The 18468-nt window shown below is 27.7% G+C and overlaps 1 protein-coding gene across 1 annotated transcript; it reads left to right on the top strand.

Moving 5' to 3' along the window:
- Positions 1-360: 360 nt before the first annotated feature.
- LOC137811812 (ATP-dependent DNA helicase 2 subunit KU80) lies at positions 361-5339 on the top strand. The gene is made up of 12 exons (XM_068613645.1): positions 361-511; positions 722-814; positions 909-960; positions 1369-1500; positions 2045-2448; positions 2986-3275; positions 3383-3578; positions 3676-3882; positions 4152-4319; positions 4412-4726; positions 4871-5001; positions 5090-5339. The coding sequence occupies exons 1-12, from the start codon at positions 497-499 to the stop codon at positions 5145-5147; spliced, it is 2061 nt and encodes a 686-aa protein (XP_068469746.1). The 5' UTR covers positions 361-496; the 3' UTR covers positions 5148-5339.
- The last annotated feature ends 13129 nt before the right edge of the window (positions 5340-18468 follow it).

The following is an 18468-nucleotide window of genomic DNA, read 5'->3' as shown; positions in this document are numbered from 1 at the left end:
ACAAATAGGAATTGACTAATTAACATGAGAACTATCGGCTATAAAATAAATTAAAAATCAGATGAACACAGAGATTAAACCTGTTGTTTTTTCCTCAAGAATCTCAAGACATTTGAAAATAAAAATAAATTTAAATTAAAAAAATTATATACATATATTACATAAAGTTCGAATATCTTTATTTTGAATATTTATATATAAATAAAATTAAAATAATAAATACAGTGAATTGCACGGATACGAAAACGAATTTATTTTAAGATGAAAACAGTACACTTTTTAATAGCACTTCTTCTTATTAATTAATTAAAGATTATTTGATTTTAAAATTATTTATTGCAAATACAAATGATGTCTAATGCCTGAAAGTTTTTATTAAAAAAAAAATACAATTGAAGAATTTGTCTTGAAGCGGGAAGTCCGAAGGAAGCGTCATCCATAGAACTCTCCTTGTTCTGCAAGCTCAATCTCCCTTTCTCTCTCTCCTTTTCCATCCATGCCTCCAATCAAGGTTCGATTTTTACTTTGATTTTTCGAACCCTTTAGTGTTCCCCCACTTCAGTTCTCTGGGTTTAGGGTTTTAGTTCAATATTACTCATTTTCCGGGGAAACCCACCCCATTTAGAATGTTATTGTCTTTCCTTTTGTTATTCTGAATTTCATTACCTCTGAATGTATAAATTTATTTTTGTGTTGCCTCAATGATGTTACGAAAAAAAAGGATGCGTTGCTTTTGCTGCTTGATGTGGGCCCATCCATGCATTATGTTCTTCCTGAAATTGAGAAAGCCTGCTCCTTGCTTGTGCAAAAGAAGGTATTAATTTCATTCCCACCCTCTTGTTCAAAGTTTCATTTTTTTCATTGTTTTTATTTTCGTCTTGTGTGTTTTGATTTTGTTTTATTTACAGTTGGTCTTTAGCAAAAATGATGAAGTGGGAATAGTCTTATTTGGAACTGAAGGTACTCACTCACTTTAATCTTTACTATGCAATGGATCATGCTTGATTTGTTGTTTTATGTGCATTACTGATTTTATTGTCAAGTGATTGCCTAGTATTTAGCTGTCTGTAATGTTGAAATTGGAAGTAAGAATTAAGAAATTATTAATCTTCCTTGATTTTCTTTTTGCTTCTGTGGTTTTCATTGTCATTGTAAATAGAATCTCTTCCCAGTTGACTAAACTGATTTTTTCAATTTCATTTCTTTTTGTTACTGTTACTAGCTAGTAACTATTCATGCTGCTATGTGTCACTGGAAGAATCCCATTTATACTTTGCTATTTGTTTTCTTTAATCATGGCATTTTCTTGTGATGGCATTTGATTAAGGGCCCCTCTCTCACCTGTGTTTTTGTTGACATTTTCCTCAGACACTGATAATGAACTTACTACGGAAGTGGGTGGGTATCAACATGTTGTGGTTTTAAAAAATACCAAAGTTGTGGATGGAGATATTGTTGAGGCTTTACAACATCTACCTCGAGGAACAACTGATGGTGATTGTATCCAAAAATTTCTTGTTTTTTTATATTATGTTAGATTTTACTTGTTAATTGTTAACATTTTTAACATGTCAAAATATTACCATATGATTTTAAGTTTTGCTATGCAATAAAATATTCACATATTTGCTTCTGAAAAAAAGAGTAGTTTCTTTTGCAATTTCTTTACTTTGACCATAAAATCTCCGAGATTAGTGTTTCAGATTACAGTATATTACTTAATGCCAATAATCTTTCAAATTAGTTCTTTTATTTTCCTTTTCTAATACTTATCCATATAAACCTCTGTTTCTGTTATACAAATTGTTTGCTTTCTTAGTGAATAACACTTTTTTTTTGCATGAATTGTGTTACAAGTTTAGATTTTCCTGAACACCATTAGGTTTGTGTCATCACAATCAAGTGATGCAATAAATAACAAAACCTTTTAAGATTAATTATTTAAATTTCCAAGAGGAAGTTGATCCTTTCCTACTGTACTGTCATAGATTTTACTTCATCAGCTTGCTGTTACTTTTTTTGTGTACCTTGACTTTGATGTTAGTTGTTGATGCTGTCATTGTTGGCATGAATTTGTTGATAAAAAAATTTGGACAAACAAACAAGGGAAAGAAGCGTATCTGTCTTATTACAAATGCACAATGTCCAATAAAAGAATCTTATGAAGGCACAAAGGAAGAGCAAGTTACCACCATTGCCAAACAACTGACTGCCCATGGTATGAAAATGGAAAGTATTATTGTTAGAGGAAAGCTTAGTCAAGATGCAAACAAGGGAATAATGGATGAGAATGATCGGTTGTTAAATATTTTTTCAAAGGAAACATCAACAAGATTGTTGTATTTGGAGAATCCAATTTCTTTGTTTGGTGCTCTTAAAACAAGAAATATAACTCTAGTTACAGTTTTCAGAGGGGATCTTGAAATCAGTCCAAAATTGAGCATTAAGGTGAGATCTATGTATATAAATAATTTAATTTCCAGACCATGAAATTTCAAATATCATTTATCCAATGAACCCATCATAGTCCTTTCACATATTTTTCATTGTCATTGTCATATTAATTAGTTTGATATTTAATGTTGTTATGCCATCTTTCATACTTTTTATACTCTAAAGGATTACCTGATATGAAATGCTACATTTTTTAGTTGTCTGAGTACCATGATTCCATGAACACTTTAAGTTGACTGTGGAGGGGCATAGACAATGTTGTCTCTTGCATCTTACCATTTAACATCATATTTCTTTTAATTTTTTGTTAGAATAATAAATATACTCTTTTTTGGAGTTATGCATATCATGAATTGTGAACAGAATTTAAAGTTGAAGATTTCTTGTTTAGTATCTTTAATTTTTTTCTTCTCCGTCTGGCAAGTTGGTGCACCATGCAAGTGGACTATTTTTGTCCAATTTGTCTTTTAAATAGAATATTCTTAGTAAAACAATGTATTTTCTTTTCTTGAAAATGGTAATGGTAATCAGGTAATGGTTTACAAGAAAACAGCAGAAGAGAAATTCCCTACTCTGAAGAAATATACTGATAAGGCTCCTCCAAATGATAAATTTGCTACACGTGAAGTCAAAATAGATTATGAGTACAAGAGTTCTGAAGATCCTGATAAAGTTGTCGTCCCCCCTGACCAAAGAATTAGAGGCTATCCTTATGGGCCTCAAATAGTTCCCTTATCCACTTCTCACTGGGATGCTTTTAAATTCCTACCGGAAAAGGGTGTGAAACTTCTGGGATTTACTGATTCTTCTAATGTATTTAGGTAAGATATTACATGCTTTAGAAGAATATATTTGATGAATTTATTAATGGAGATTTCCTGACTCGTTTTTCTTATATTCCTGTTTGAAAATGAAATGTGCACTTAAGACACCATTACATGAAAGATGTATATGTGTTCCTACCACAACCCGGAAATACAAGAGCCATGCTTGCAGTTTCTTCACTTGCACGAGCCATGAAGGAAATGGATAAGGTGGCAATATTACGTTGTGTCTGGAGACAGGGACAAGCAAATGTTGTCATTGGGGTCTTGACGCCTAATTTATCCGATAAAGAAAATATTGTAAGTTTTTTCTTTCTGTTGTATTTTTATAGCTTTGTTCTCTCTTCACATTTGACTCTTCATTTTTATTTCTTTCTTCTCTGATTGTGCTGTGCAGCCTGATTCATTTTACTTAAATGTACTTCCTTTTGCTGAGGATGTGCGAGAGTTTCAATTCCATTCCTTCTCTAATTTCCCAGCTTCGTGGCTGCCAAATGGACAACAGCTAGAGGCTGCAGCTAACTTAGTAAAAGCGCTTGATCTTGCACCAGATGGGCAAGAGGAAGTTTTGCTCCCTGACTTTACAGCAAATCCAGTGTTAGAGGTACTCATTCTATCCACTCATATATTCAGGTTTATATTCTCATTTCTTCCGTTCTTCACTCATAGTTCCATCTTTATCTTTTTCTGCTGAATCTACATTTAGCATCTCTTGCTGGCTAGAGTTAGTACTGGATGTATTAAGGCATGGAGAAGTATGCTGAATTTTTGTTATCTTGTATATTGTTAAAGTTAATCAGCTTATTTACCCCACTGAAAAAGTTAGCATTGATCTCTAAGATAAAGTTAACATATGTTTCTTCAACCTTTCAGCGCTTTTATCGATTCCTAGAGCAGAAATCAAAGGATCCAGATATTGCAGTACCTCCTCTTGATGACACACTCAAGAAAATCACAGAGCCTGATGCTGACCTGCTCTTGCAAAACAAATCTGTTATAGACTCATTTTGCAGGTCTTTCGAGCTAAAGGGAAATCCGTTGGTAAGAATGAGTCCTTTGCTCTTATCTTTTAAACATCGACTGTGATTTTCTGAACAACCACATATGATTACATTCAAAATGTCTTGCTGTAGAAAAAGTCTAGGCGTTTATTTGGAGGAAAGAGATCTTTTTCAAATGATGAAGAGATTAAAGAAAATATTACTGCTGAACCTCCCAATCTAATTGAAAATGCATCTGTTAAAGTTGAGAAAATCGGGGATCTGACTCCTGCCCAAGATTTTGAAGCCTTGATTTCCCGCAGAGATAGTCCAGATTGGGTTGTAAAAGCAATCAATGAAATGAAAAATAAAATATTTGACCTGGTGGAGGACTCCCACGAAGGCGATAACTATCCTAAAGCATTGGAATGTCTAGTTGTGCTTCGCAAGGGTTGCATCCTTGAGCAGGTAATCATCTCCCTTATTCGAGCACCTAAAAGATGGTTCGGATTTTCCCTATTCAACCCTTAATTGTTATCACTCTTTGAATTTCTTTGTTTTATCTGCCTTGGCTTTTTAACTTGTTGATATAACAATTTTTTGATTGTGAAGGAACCAAAACAGTTCAATGATTTCCTTAAACATCTATGTAATTTCTGTCAAGAGAAAAGCCTTCACAGTTTCTGTCAATATCTTGCTTCTAAGGATCTCACCTTGATCTCCAAAACAGAAGCTGTAGACAGGTTCTTGTATTATTACCTTTCTCTTGATTCAATTCATACTGGTGTTTTTTTTCCTTATTGGATCATAATTTGTTTGGTTTCTTTACAGTGATGTTACTGATGAGGAAGCCAGAAGTTTCTTGGTTAAATCTGAACCAAAAAGTTGAATGATACCTTGACTATATGTACGGAAATAGAAAGCTGCTTTGATTTTTTGTCTCAGTAATGATTAGATATTATCTTGTATAAACAACTGATTTTTGAAAAAAAAGAGTATAGGAATAACTTGTAAATATTATCTGTACTCACCTGAGATTCTGTCACTTTGATTTCATTTGTGAAAAATCAGAATTTGATAAGCACGAGTTCATCAAGCATACTTGATTAACACAAGAAACTTTTGCATTTTAGAATTATGATGCAGTAGGTTTGTTGTTCTCAATCACCATGAATAAATGCTATTTCTGTCCTCCAATAAATGCACTAAGTTTGAGTTGACGTTATATTGTTTTTGAAAGTTCATTTTCCGTTAATGTTATGCAGTCATTAGCAACATCAAATAAAGTTACATTAGGTTAGCACTACTATCTATACAAACTTAATTTTATCAAAATACTTATGAAAAAAATAATTTTAGTTTTCTTTTTTATTTTTAAATTTGAATCGTGTTAAGTTCATAACATTATTTCTTTATTTTGAATTACGTTTTTTTTCATTTGAATCACAAACATCAAATTGTTATTCTGTTTTAATTTGAATTTATTTTTTTAAACAATAAATTAAACTTTTACTTGAAATACAATATTAAAAGAATGAACTAAACTCTCCTTGAAAAAATAAATCTTAAAAATTATATTTTTTAAAATAATTATAAAATATAATAGTTTAATATTATTTAAAAAATATGTAATATGTTATTCTATAACTTTTAATTTATGAAAATCTTATTTTTAATATTCAAAGTAAATTAATTTATATTTAGTTTTCATTTTTGTAAAATATTAAGATAAATATAGCTAATCAAAGCATAGAATAAAGAAGATCAAACGAAACCTTTATGGAAATATATTTGTAAGTTGAGAAACCTTTGTGGAAATATATTTCTAAGTTGAGAAAGATTTATGATTATGAAAATAATATGTTCAAGTATGATTTTGTTGTACAAGTATCTTTCAATGTAAGATGAATGTGTGCACTACACAGGAGTCCAACAAATTGAAGGAAACTCTAATCTATTTGAATACATATGAGATTCTTATTAACACCTGATTTTAGACAAAATATCCCAATTTATTTAAATATACTGTTTTTCTTATATAATATTATCATATAGATAATATCTCACTTTCATTAATATGCTTATTTAATCGTACAATATTCTTAATTATATTACAAACATACTCAAATTGAAATAGAATACTCTGATTTTATTACATAAAAAATATTTATACTTTTTTATTTTTTCATTCAATTCAGTGCTACCTCGTGAGTATTAATATGTTCTTTACCTTATGGGTATGATCTTAGTCCCTTTATAAGAAGAGGATGCATGGCTGAGTCCATCATCCATCATGTTCCATCATTCATTTGATGAGCTTAGTTAATTTTAAATTATGTTATAACGAATTTGTTTTAGTTTTCTCTATACAGACATTTAATTAATTTTAATCCCTATCCAGATGTTTTCCCTGCAGTTTCTTTTGCTTCTTGCTTTTTATTTTATTTTATTTTATGTCAAATAGTTTATTTGATTTGATTCATGCAATTATTGCCATGATAAGAAAATGTTTTTTTTTTTTAAAAATTAAACATAATTTATTTTCTTTTATGACTGTTATTGTAGTTTGTAGGTTATAGTAGTTTGTAGGTTATAGATTAAATGACTTTAGTAACTCGTTTTTAGGTTTTATATAAATAATTAACGTTTTAAATTGATTGATTCATTATGTTATTAAAGCCAGTTTTCTGTGCAGGTAACGCATGTTCCTCTAGCTATATATATATATATAGCAATGCTCCTTTTATTCCTAAGAAGCAATTAAATAAAAATATTGAAAAATGGCTAGACTAACCACAACTCTTCTACCACTTGCTGCCATTCTTCTAATCATTTTATTCTCAGGTAAATTCAATTTTCATGATTCAAGGTATATACTTTATATTGACTTCAACAATACATTAATTGATGAATGGAATTAGGGTGAAAATTAAATCTATCAAATTTCGAATCAAATAAAAACTTATTACTCTGGTTTTTTTTTTCCAAATATTTTTGAAAAGATCAAGAATTTTTTTTTTAAAATTGATGTGATTTTTAAATATTAATAGGTGAAATATTTAATTTTGGAATTTTTTTATTGATGAATCATGGTATAAAATTATTTCGGTTGATTGAAAATAATAATTATGATTATAATAACTTAAATTGATTAAATGTAGATTCTATCTTATTATGATTTTAAAATAAAAAAATGTGATACGAATATGGTTATGAGTCTGTATTACTATTTTTAATTTAGTTTGTTTCGAAAATAAAGGGTAATTGATATGTGATACGAATATTGTTGTGAGTCTGTATTACTATTTTTAATTTAGTTTGTTTTAAAAATAAAGGGTAATTGATATGAATACAATGAAAATTGTATTAATATGGTTATCAGCAACAATAATTTACCATTATATATATGAATAGTTTTTAGAAGAATTTTAATACACAGAAAATAATTGCTTTTTTTTTTTCTCTTCTCTTACTGTTTGAGTTTGATATTGGGTGAGATATAGTGATAGAGTAAAATAAAGATGGCAATAGCAGCAAAAACACGTTTCTCACTCTTTGCTTGCATTCTAGTCATCGTTTTATTCTTAGGTAAACTAAGTTTCATTATCGTAGAAACTAAGAAAGTTTGGTTCTAATCTTTGTTGTTATATGCTCCATTCCATGCATTAACCATTTCAGATTCAGTTAAAAGTATATATATATGTGTTGTTGTATGTGTGAATGATGAATGTATGTGATTATGGTAGAGATTGTGTTAAAATAATGTGTAATTGGTGTGTGAAGATATAGGTGGAGCAGAATCAACTATGAAGGAGACGAAGGATTTAGGTGAATGGATGAGCATAAAAGATATAGAAGAAAATGATGTGTATTGCTGTACGGATAACCGCATACGAAGTTGCTATCCAGGAACACACGACGATAAACATTGTAATAGTCTTTGTCTAAATCATCCCTGCGGAAAAGGTGGTCGTTGCAAAGTCTTTGGCCATAAAAATCCAAGACACTTTTGTCATTGTTTCTGCTAAATCTATGCAATATATCATATGAGATGATGATAAATATATTATATATATATATATATATATATATATATATATCTTCACTTTATTTTCATTTACATAATATAATTTTCATTAATGTATAATTCATATTAAATGAATTTTCAATATCAAATTATATTTTTACATTATACAGAATTTTGTGAAAGTGGTAGGGAATGAATATGCACCATTTTGAAGATCTTTTCTTTTTCAAGATTCACCCTACAATACGGCGTCAAAATAAACTTTCTAAAAGTCCTTCTTTCAGCTCATGTCATGTAAAGTAATTAAAATATTAAAAAAAATGTAAAATTTGATTTAATTTATTGTAATTGATTGTTAATTTTTTTTATTCAACTCTTAATAAATAAAACTGTATGACCTTTAAATATATAATTTTAAGTTATATAAATTATGCTCCAATAATTTTTTCGATAAAAAATCACATTTTATAGATAAAAAATTAGTATAGTTTAAAAATAATTTTTAATATTTATACCTATTATTGTTGTAAGTTTAATAAATATAATGTAGTTTACAAAGCTTAATATTTTAAACTTACAACAACATTTTGTTTTCATATATCTACATCTAGTACTAGTGTAACACTTATTATAATGGTATATACTAAAAATATTCATTTATAGATTTTTTTTTCATAACATATTGAAGTGTTGCCATAGAAAATAATTAAACAAAACTAATTTTATAGATAAAAATATTATTATTATGTTGACTAAATTAGATATTATTTTAAAGATTAAAAAAATTATTGATATCTAAATTAATTTATATTATTAATAAATAATTTCTAAATTGGTATCTAATTGAATTTGATAAATAAATTAATATAAATTTAAAAAATATTTATCAATAACATAAACTTATTTAGATATAATTTATATTTCTACTTTCTAAAATAATATTTAATTTAATCAATATAACAATTAATTATTTTTATCTATATAATTGGTTTCTATTTAATGATTTTATTGTAAAGTGGGAGTCAAATTTATTATATTTTAATGGTCTCAATTAAATATAGAAAAACTTTGTTCTTATTTATATTTTTTATTATATACATTTTAATTTTAATAATACAAAATGAATATTATAATCACAAAAAATTATTATAAAATAATACATAAATAAAGTAATGATTCAAAATTATATATAAAAATATTCATGTTTAAATACTAATAATGAGAACTTTTATAAAAAATACTAATAATAGGTAATATTATATTAATAGAAATAAATTATAATTATTAATAATAAAATCAAAGTAATAAACTGTGAAGATATAAAAATTATATATGTAACGTTTTTTTAATACAATAAATATATCTATTATAAGAAAAATTAATTATGATAATCAATTTTGTAACCCCACCCCCTTAAAACACAACACAACCCCCCATCATATTTTATCTCTCTCCCAACTTCTCATCTTTCCATTCTCTCTTCATTTTCTCTCTCATACCTCATCTATTTATTCCAAGATTTGATCACACCATGTTCACACCATGTTCACACCATGCTGTAGCTGGGGAGTCAAGCTACAATTCTACCTACAATTCTACCTGATCAGATTTTCAAACAGAGCAAATTCATTTTTACTTTAAAGATTCCTTATTCTCTATTTTTCTATATGATTTAGTTATCAATTTTAGTGACACCAGTTGATAAAAGTGTTTCTCTCAACTTGATTAAGCTCATATTAAAATTTGGTAGTGTTTGGATACCTTGTTTTAGGTCCCTAGGTTTTAGAGTGGTACTCCAACCTAAATAGGAAATTCCTCGAGATAAGAAATTACAATTTGTTTATATATTGTGTTACTTGTTTGCATATTATTTAAATTTGTAGAAATATTAGATTTTGGTAGGTTGGAAGTTAAATATTATTTTTTATGTTGAAAATATTTTTGAATGTTATGAATTTTAAAATGTTATGTGATTGAATGATATGTATTATATATGAATGATGAATGATGAAAATTGTATGAAATTGATCATTTGGGATGAAAAGCCTATTTTTAATAAAGATATCCTGAAACATCTAAGTCATATAGACTAAGATATCAGGTGCTGAGAAGTTGAGAGAGAGTTCATAAACACCGAGTCCCGCATTAGACACTCATTATTGGATGTTTGATGTTTGAACTTACCCTGATCATTTCTCTTGGATTCGCTAACAATCTTTGTATCAAGTGTTAATCTTTGGTAGGGGCATACTTGATGAGTCTTTTTGAAGACAAGTGAGATAAAAATGAAATTCAATGATTCTGATTGAATATAGATCTATATCAATGATGAAATTGATATTGAAATTTTATATGATAACATTTAAAAAAATATTTATAAATGATTATTAGTTTTGATTGATTCTTTTTGCATGAATTAAATATGTTATGGAATTTTCTTTCCCTAGCTTACCCTTGTTTTTCTTGCTGCACGAACAGATGGTCATATAAGTGTCAGAGAGTCTTCATGATGTAGTTTTGAATCTTATATTGTTATTATTTGTATCTCTATAAGTCTGTATAGAAATCGGTAGAACTTGTATTGTAATAGTTAGATGTATTTTTTGGGATGTTACAAATTTTCCTTAAAGATAATAATTTATTATTTTTTCTTTTAAATTTTTTTATTCACCTTCATGATAAACAAATTGAAATTATTTTCACAATAACATTTTAAATTTTAATTTATTTATAACATTAACATTTTATAAATTAATTAAAATATGTTTGATCATATACTGTATTTTATAAAAAAAATTTAAGAAAAAACTCGTGCGTCAGATAAGCATTTTCAATATCCTTAAATTCTAAAATAACTTTTCATTCATTTATAAAGAAAAAATTTCTTATTTTAAGATTATATTATTTTGATTTTGTTATTAACTTATTCATTAAAATCATAATTGGTTATTATTTTCAATAAAGTCGTAGGAAAATCTAACGTTGTCTGTATTGTTATCGTTGATTTTTTAATGTAATCATCAAAAGTTTATGATTATAAAAAACATAGAATCCTTTAAATTCTTTTAAAAATATTAAATTCTTACAAATCTTATGATTTTACATTTTATAAATTCTTTAAAATTCAAACTCCAACCTAGTCATAAAATTTCTATTAAATTTTAAAAAAAATCATCGCATTTCTTATATATATTTTAAAATTTACAGGGATTTTTTTATGTAAATCTTATTTTTATAAAATTCCATTTAAATATATCTTATATATATTTATATAAAGAGGATTCTTCTCTTTAAATTCTCATATTTTTTTTATTCTTATATCACTATTTGATTTTACTTTATTATTATGGACATTGCATCATTTTCTATTTTTTAAAATTTTTAAAATTTTCAAAATTTTCAAACTCTAAAGCCTTTTCAAAATACTTTAAATTTTGAAAAATTTTAAATTTTCAAAAAAATTTAAATTTTTAAATTTCAAATTTTTTAAATATATTAGGTAAAAAATTGGAAACAATTTTTTTTATTTTGAATATTTTATGAAAAATGTGTGTAAGAATAATTTTCAATTTGATTTAAGAAGCAACCTTTAATCCTTCTGAATATCTTCACTACGCATAAACCTAAGTACCCACTCTACTTTCCATTTTCTTTTCTCTTTTCTTTCCTCTTTCATGTAAAGGCATACTTTCATTCTCACTTCTCTTTCTCTTTCTTTGTTTATTAATCTTTGTGGAATCCTAATTTGACATTTGTCTTATGAAATTGTAATTGAATTTTGTGACTAGATGGAGGGGAAAGACTCAACAAAATGAGTTGCAGGCACAATCACAACAATCGATAATTCTCTTTATGTGTATTTTAATTTATGAAACACTAATTTAACATTTTTCTTATGAAATTGTGATTGAAACATGTGACTAGAGGAATAAGAAGAACTTAACAAAAGAAGGCAGAAGGTAAGTGATGGAAGTCCTTGATCATAAGGCGTCTTCTTGAAACAATTTTATGGATTTAAATAAAATTATACAAAACAGTAACTAAAATATATTCTCATTTCCTCATGTTTTACGAAAAAGTTACTTCAAATCTGATTTACATATTCACAGTCTTCAAACAGGTAGAAACTTCATGTAGAAAGAGGAAGAACGTAGAAAAAGGAAGACATTGAACCCCAAGACACTATTTCTCGTACAAGTTCCGGACGACAAACATTATAATTCTCTTTGCCTAAATCATCCATGCGAAAAAGGTGGTCGTTGCAAAGTCTTTGGCCATAAAAATCCAAGACACTTTTGTCATTGTTTCTACTAAATCCATGCAACATATCAGATCAGATCATTATGAAGATTCTAAATCTTGATATATTATATATATCTTCACTTTATTTTCATTTATATAAATCAGCCACAAAATGTATAATTTTCATTAATCTAGATTTTATATGAAATGAATTTTCAATATCAAATTATAATTTTACACTCTAGAATTTTGTGAAAGTGAATTTTGTGAGAGTGGTAACTAATGAACGTGCACCATTTGAAAGAAGATCTTTCCTATTTTTCAAGATTCACCCTATAATATGGTGCAAAAAAGAGCCAAAATAAACTATTTTAGTCCCTACCATATGAGACAAAAATTTATAAAAAAAAACTATATAAAAATTGCAAATTCCAATTTAATTTATTGTAATTGATCGTTAATTTTTTTTAACTCTTAATAAAAAAGTATATGACTTTTAAATGTATAATTTTTAAGTATATAAATTATGCTCCCAATAATTTTACTAGAAAAAAAACACATTTAATAAGTTAAAAAATTATTATAGTTTAAAAATAATTTTTAATATATTTGTACCTATTATTGTTGTAATTTTAATAAATATAATATAGTTTACAAAATTTAAACATTTTAAACTTACAACAACAACGTTTTGTTTTCATATATCTACGTCTAGTTCTAATGTAATAACACTTATTATAATGGTATATACTAAAGATATTGATTTATTGATTTTGTTTTTCATAAAACAAGTGTCACTATTAGAAATAATTAAATATAAATTAATTTTATAAAAAAATAATTAATTGTTATATTGATTAAATTATATATTATTTTAAAAACTAAAAAAGTTACTGATATCTATTGTCGGTTGGATTAGTACAATTCTCCGTTCAGCTATGCTTTCTATAAGAATAAGTGGTAGTTTGGTGGGTTTTTTTCCTTGCAGTCGAGGGGTAAGACAAGGTGATCCATTGTCTCCTTTACTTTTCTGTCTTGCAGAGGAAGTTCTAAGTAGAGGTCTCTCTAAGCTTGTGAATGATAAGAAGATTTTAAATATGGCCAGTCCGCACGGTTATCTCACTCCCTCTCATATTTTGTATGCTGATGACATATTTATTTTTTGTAGGGGGATATTAAGTCTCTTAGAAATTTGAGTTCTTTTCTTAAAACATATGGTGATTTTTCTGGTCAATATATTAATAACTCTAAAAGTAGTTTCTTCACCATGGATAATTCTCCAAGATTTGTCACCAAAATTCAAAATATTCTTTCCTGTAGTCATGGTTGTTTGCCTTTCCATTATTTAGGAGTGCCTATCTTTGTTGGTGCTCCAAAGTGTCGGTTTCTTCAACCTTTGGCTGATAAAGTTAAATTGAAGCTAGCATCTTGGAAAAGTAAATCTCTTAGCATGATGGATCGAATTCAGCTGGTCAATACAGTGATTACTGGATCTCTAGCTTATAGTTTTAATATGTATAAGTGACCTGTTTCACTTATTAAGCAAGTTGAGCAGTGGTGTCGGAATTTTATTTGGACTGGTGATATTATGAAAAAAGGTATTGCTATCGTTAATTGGGGGAAAATTTGTTCACCTCTTGAGGATGGAGGCTTGAATATCATTAATCTTCATCATGAAAATAATGCATATCTTCTTAAGCTTGCTTGGAACTTTGCTTATAGCGACAAACCTTGGTCTTTACTCTTGAAAGCCAGGGTTCTTAAATCAAAATATGAATTTTGAACGGTTTATAGATCTTCCTCTCTCTGGCCTGGAATTAAGCAATTTTATTCTACCATACTTGACTATACTTATTGGACTGTTGGTACAGGTTCTTTTATTAATTTCTGGAATGATAAATGGTGTTCTACTACTTCTTTAGCAAATATTGCAGGGTTATCTGATGGTGTTAGCATTTCGGATACAGTCTCTCAATTTTGGACAGGTTGTGATTGGAATATTCCCTTCTCTTTACAGCAGATGCCTCTTTTTTTTAATCATATCATGATTAGAGAGGAACAGGATATTCCTAATTGGATTCTAAATGAGTCTGATCGTTTCACTCTTAAATCGGCTAGGACTTTTTTCTTGGAACCAGGAGTTTCAGGTGGTTGGGGTAAATGCATTTGGTCTTCATCTATTCCGCCTTCCAAAACTCTAGTACTCTGGAAAATATTTCATGGGCGACTTCCTACAGATCAACATATTCAGAATAAGGGTTTGCATATATGTTCTATGTGTTCGCTTTGTGAAAAGCAAGATGAATCTATTCAACATCTATTTTTTGAATGTTCTATCGCATTGCATATTTGGAGTTGGGTACGACAAATTTTTCTTACTTCTCATTTCTCTAATAAGAATGATCTACTTTCTTTTATTAAGAGTGATGGTAGTCCTTTGGTTAAATTGATTAAGCTTGCGGTGATAACCTTTTCTATATGGATGATATGGCGTATGAGGAATTATGCTAGATTTCAGGATAAGATTGGGGTTTCTAAGGCTATTTCGATAATTAAAGATTTAACTTGTCTAGTGGGAAATTCGTCTAAAGCTTCAATGAAGAATGATATGTTGGACTTCAACGTGATTAAGTTTTTCAGTATTAAGACTCGTAGTGGTAAAGTTTTTCGTCCTCTTCCTATTAGATGGGAATTTCCTTAACCAGGCTGGGTCAAAATTAATACTGATGGGGCTGCTAGGGGGTATCCTGGTCTTGCTACTTGTGGAGGTATATATTTTTCGTGGGAGTATGGAAGAATTTATTGGTGCTTTTTCAGCGTTTCTTGAAGTTCAAACTGCTTTGGTTGCTGAGTTTTATGGAGTTATACATGCTAAGGTGGAAGCTCAAAAAATGGGACTTACTAATGTCTGGCTTGAATGTGATTCTGCCTTGGTTTGTGCTGCGTTTACTGTTAGGACTAATGTTCCGTGGATGCTTCAGAATCGATGGAATACTTGTCTTAATTTTTATGGGACAATCAGGTTTAGGGTAACTCATATTTTTCGTGGAGGGAATGCGTGTGCTGATAAGTTGGGTAATTTAGGATTTATTCATAGAGAATCTTTTCATTGGTATAATAGACTCCCAGCTAGTCTGTTCTTAGAATTCTTTATGAATAGGTATAATCTACCTATGTATCGTTTGTGTTAACATATGGGTTTTGGTCTAGTCCCCCCATATTTTTGTATTTTCTTTCTTTTTTCTTTTTTTAATAATATTTTTTTTCATGTGATGACAGATGATTGTTGTTTCTTGAGGTGTCAGCTTAGCTGAGATGTCAAGTTGCATAGTGATGCCTAACACGAAAACTTTATAAAAATAAATTTGTATATAATTAGCTATCAGTTATTTAGATTCTAAAGTTGATAGTTAAAACTTTGATAGTTAATTAAATACCAATTTAGAAATTATTTATCAGTAATAGAAACTAATTAAGTCTATAAAATAGTATTTAATATGGTACATATAACAACTAACTATTTTTTATCTCTAAAATTGATTTTCATTTAATAATTTTCATATAGTGTGTGTCAAATTTATTATATTTTAATGCTCACAATTAAATAAAGAATTTTTTTTGCTCTTATTTGTATTTTTTTATTATGTACATTTTAATTTTAATAATACAAAAGTAATATTATAATCACAAAAATTTATAAAATAATTATTTAAAATAATACATTAATAAAGTAATGGTTCAATACTATATATAATAGGTAATATTATGGTAAGAAAAATAAATTATAACTATTAATAATAAAATCAAAGTAGTAAAGTGTTAAAATATAAAAAAAAATATAAATTTTCCAAAAAGAATTATTAATTAGAAACTAATTTTAGAGACAAAAAATAATTAGGTGTTATATTGACTAAATCAGATACTACAAAAATAATTTTAGAGACAAAAAATAATTAGTTGTTATTAATTAGAAAATAATTTTAGAGACAAAGTATACTTTAGATACTACAAAAATTATTGGTATTAAATTCCTTTTTATTATTGATTAATAATTTCTAAATTGGTATATAGTTAGCTACTAAAGTTTTAGCTACAATTATTTAAATTTTAAATTTGACAGCTAATATCTTAGTAGTTAATTAGATATGTAATTAGCTAAAAAAATCATTGAACTGAAATTGTATATGCTAAGTACAAGTTTGGTACAATCTGATATAACTGAAATTTTACATATAAATTATATAGCATTATACAAATCATTTTTCACATGCACAATTTAAACACAGTTATATTTTTTTCTACTAATTAAATCCACGAGTGCTTGGAAAGTAAAGTTAATTACAGTTTTGATGGCTTTTTTTCAAACATATGTGGCAGGTCAAAGCATTTCCCAATGCTTTGACTATTGCATGGAGAGTCCTTTTGGACAATGCCAACTCATAGCAACTTAAGTAGAAGATGAGTGGTAGTCGGCTCCTCTGGATGTGGGTTCTATCAACTTCGGAAGAGACTTCTAGATGGATTTGTGCCTTCATGACTGAATTGATTTGTTGAATTTTTGGAGGATTTGTGGAAGCTTCAATGGAAGAAACGTGCAAGGAGGCTCACATGGAGCTTTCGATTTTCTTGGAGGTGCATGCTAAGTATGGAGAGTGATAGGTGAGGCCTAATCACTTGAGCTAGGTGGAGAGTTGAAGACTAAAGTGTTTATCCTAAAGAGGCAAGACAAGAGTGAGAATTGGCTCAATATTTTGGCCGCAATTTCACACATTCATTAATATTAGAAAATGAGAGTCAAACACCTCAATTTATAGGAGAGAGAGCTAAACATTTTGGAACCAAAATTTGAAAATTCAAAATAAAACTCTCCAATGAGAAAGAGCCATGTGGAGTCATTCTTTCCATGTTGAGCTCACACCTTCCATGCTAAATCCTCTCCACTGCTAGGTTGCCATGTGAACGTCCATGTGCTCCAAGCCAAGGTGATTTTTCGTTCTCCAATATACCCTACAAGTTTTAAGGTTACATTGGGCTCAAAGAAGCCCAATTGTTACCCTAACTAGTCACTTTTAACCCTAACTAGTCATATTTTAAAAACAAAAAAAAAATTAGTTGTTATATTGACTAAATTAGATACAACTTTAGATACTACAAAAATTATTGGTATCTAAATTAGGTTTTATTATTGATTAATAGTTTCTAAATGTATATCTAATTAACTACTAAAATTTTAGCTACAATTATTTATATTTTAATTTGGTAGCTAATATATTGGCAGCTAATTAGATATCTAATTAGCTAAAAAAAATCATTAAATTGAAATTCTATATGGTAAGTACAAGTTCGATAGAATTTGGTATAATTTAAACTTTACATAGCATTCAATTATATAACATTATATAAATCATTTTTACCATGCACAATTTAAACACAGTTATTTTTTTTCTACTAATTAAATTTGTAAGCACCAAATACATTTTCTTCACAAATGTCATCTGCACAAAATTTAGTCAGTATTTGTCATATACTATTTTTTTTAAATTTTCAAAAATATGAATATGGTTAAAGATTTCTTTAAAAAATTTCGAACTCTCCATGTACACCAAATTCTAAAATAAAAAAAAAATTTATCCATTTAAAGTAATATGAAATTAAATTATATAGCATTATACAAATCATTTAACTCTGTTCGTAGGTAGTGTGTCCATAGATAATTATTATATATATTATGACAATTATAATTAAAGTTAGAACTAAATTGCAGCAGGTGAGGCTTCGAGTTCCTTGAGAAATATCCAAAGAAACTTCAACAATTACACCAGTCAAGTTTTGTTGTCATTTTATGATTATTATTATACTTATTACTATGATTATCAATATTAATATAATTAATAAAATAAAAATTAATAATATTATTCATATATTTAATATCATTAATATT

This window comes from Phaseolus vulgaris, chromosome 2, assembly GCF_000499845.2.
Source record: "Phaseolus vulgaris cultivar G19833 chromosome 2, P. vulgaris v2.0, whole genome shotgun sequence".
Classification (NCBI taxonomy): domain Eukaryota; kingdom Viridiplantae; phylum Streptophyta; class Magnoliopsida; order Fabales; family Fabaceae; genus Phaseolus; species Phaseolus vulgaris.
Note: the sequence above shows the minus strand (reverse complement) of the source record. Positions and strands in the feature narration are given on the sequence as shown.

Excerpts from the sequence above, each read along its gene's own strand:
- LOC137811812 (XM_068613645.1), top strand. Across the intron at positions 1,501-2,044 it reads AGGAACAACTGATGGTGATT|TTGTTGATGCTGTCATTGTT; the intron begins GTATCCAAAAAT and ends CTTTGATGTTAG. Across the intron at positions 4,320-4,411 it reads AGCTAAAGGGAAATCCGTTG|AAAAAGTCTAGGCGTTTATT; the intron begins GTAAGAATGAGT and ends GTCTTGCTGTAG.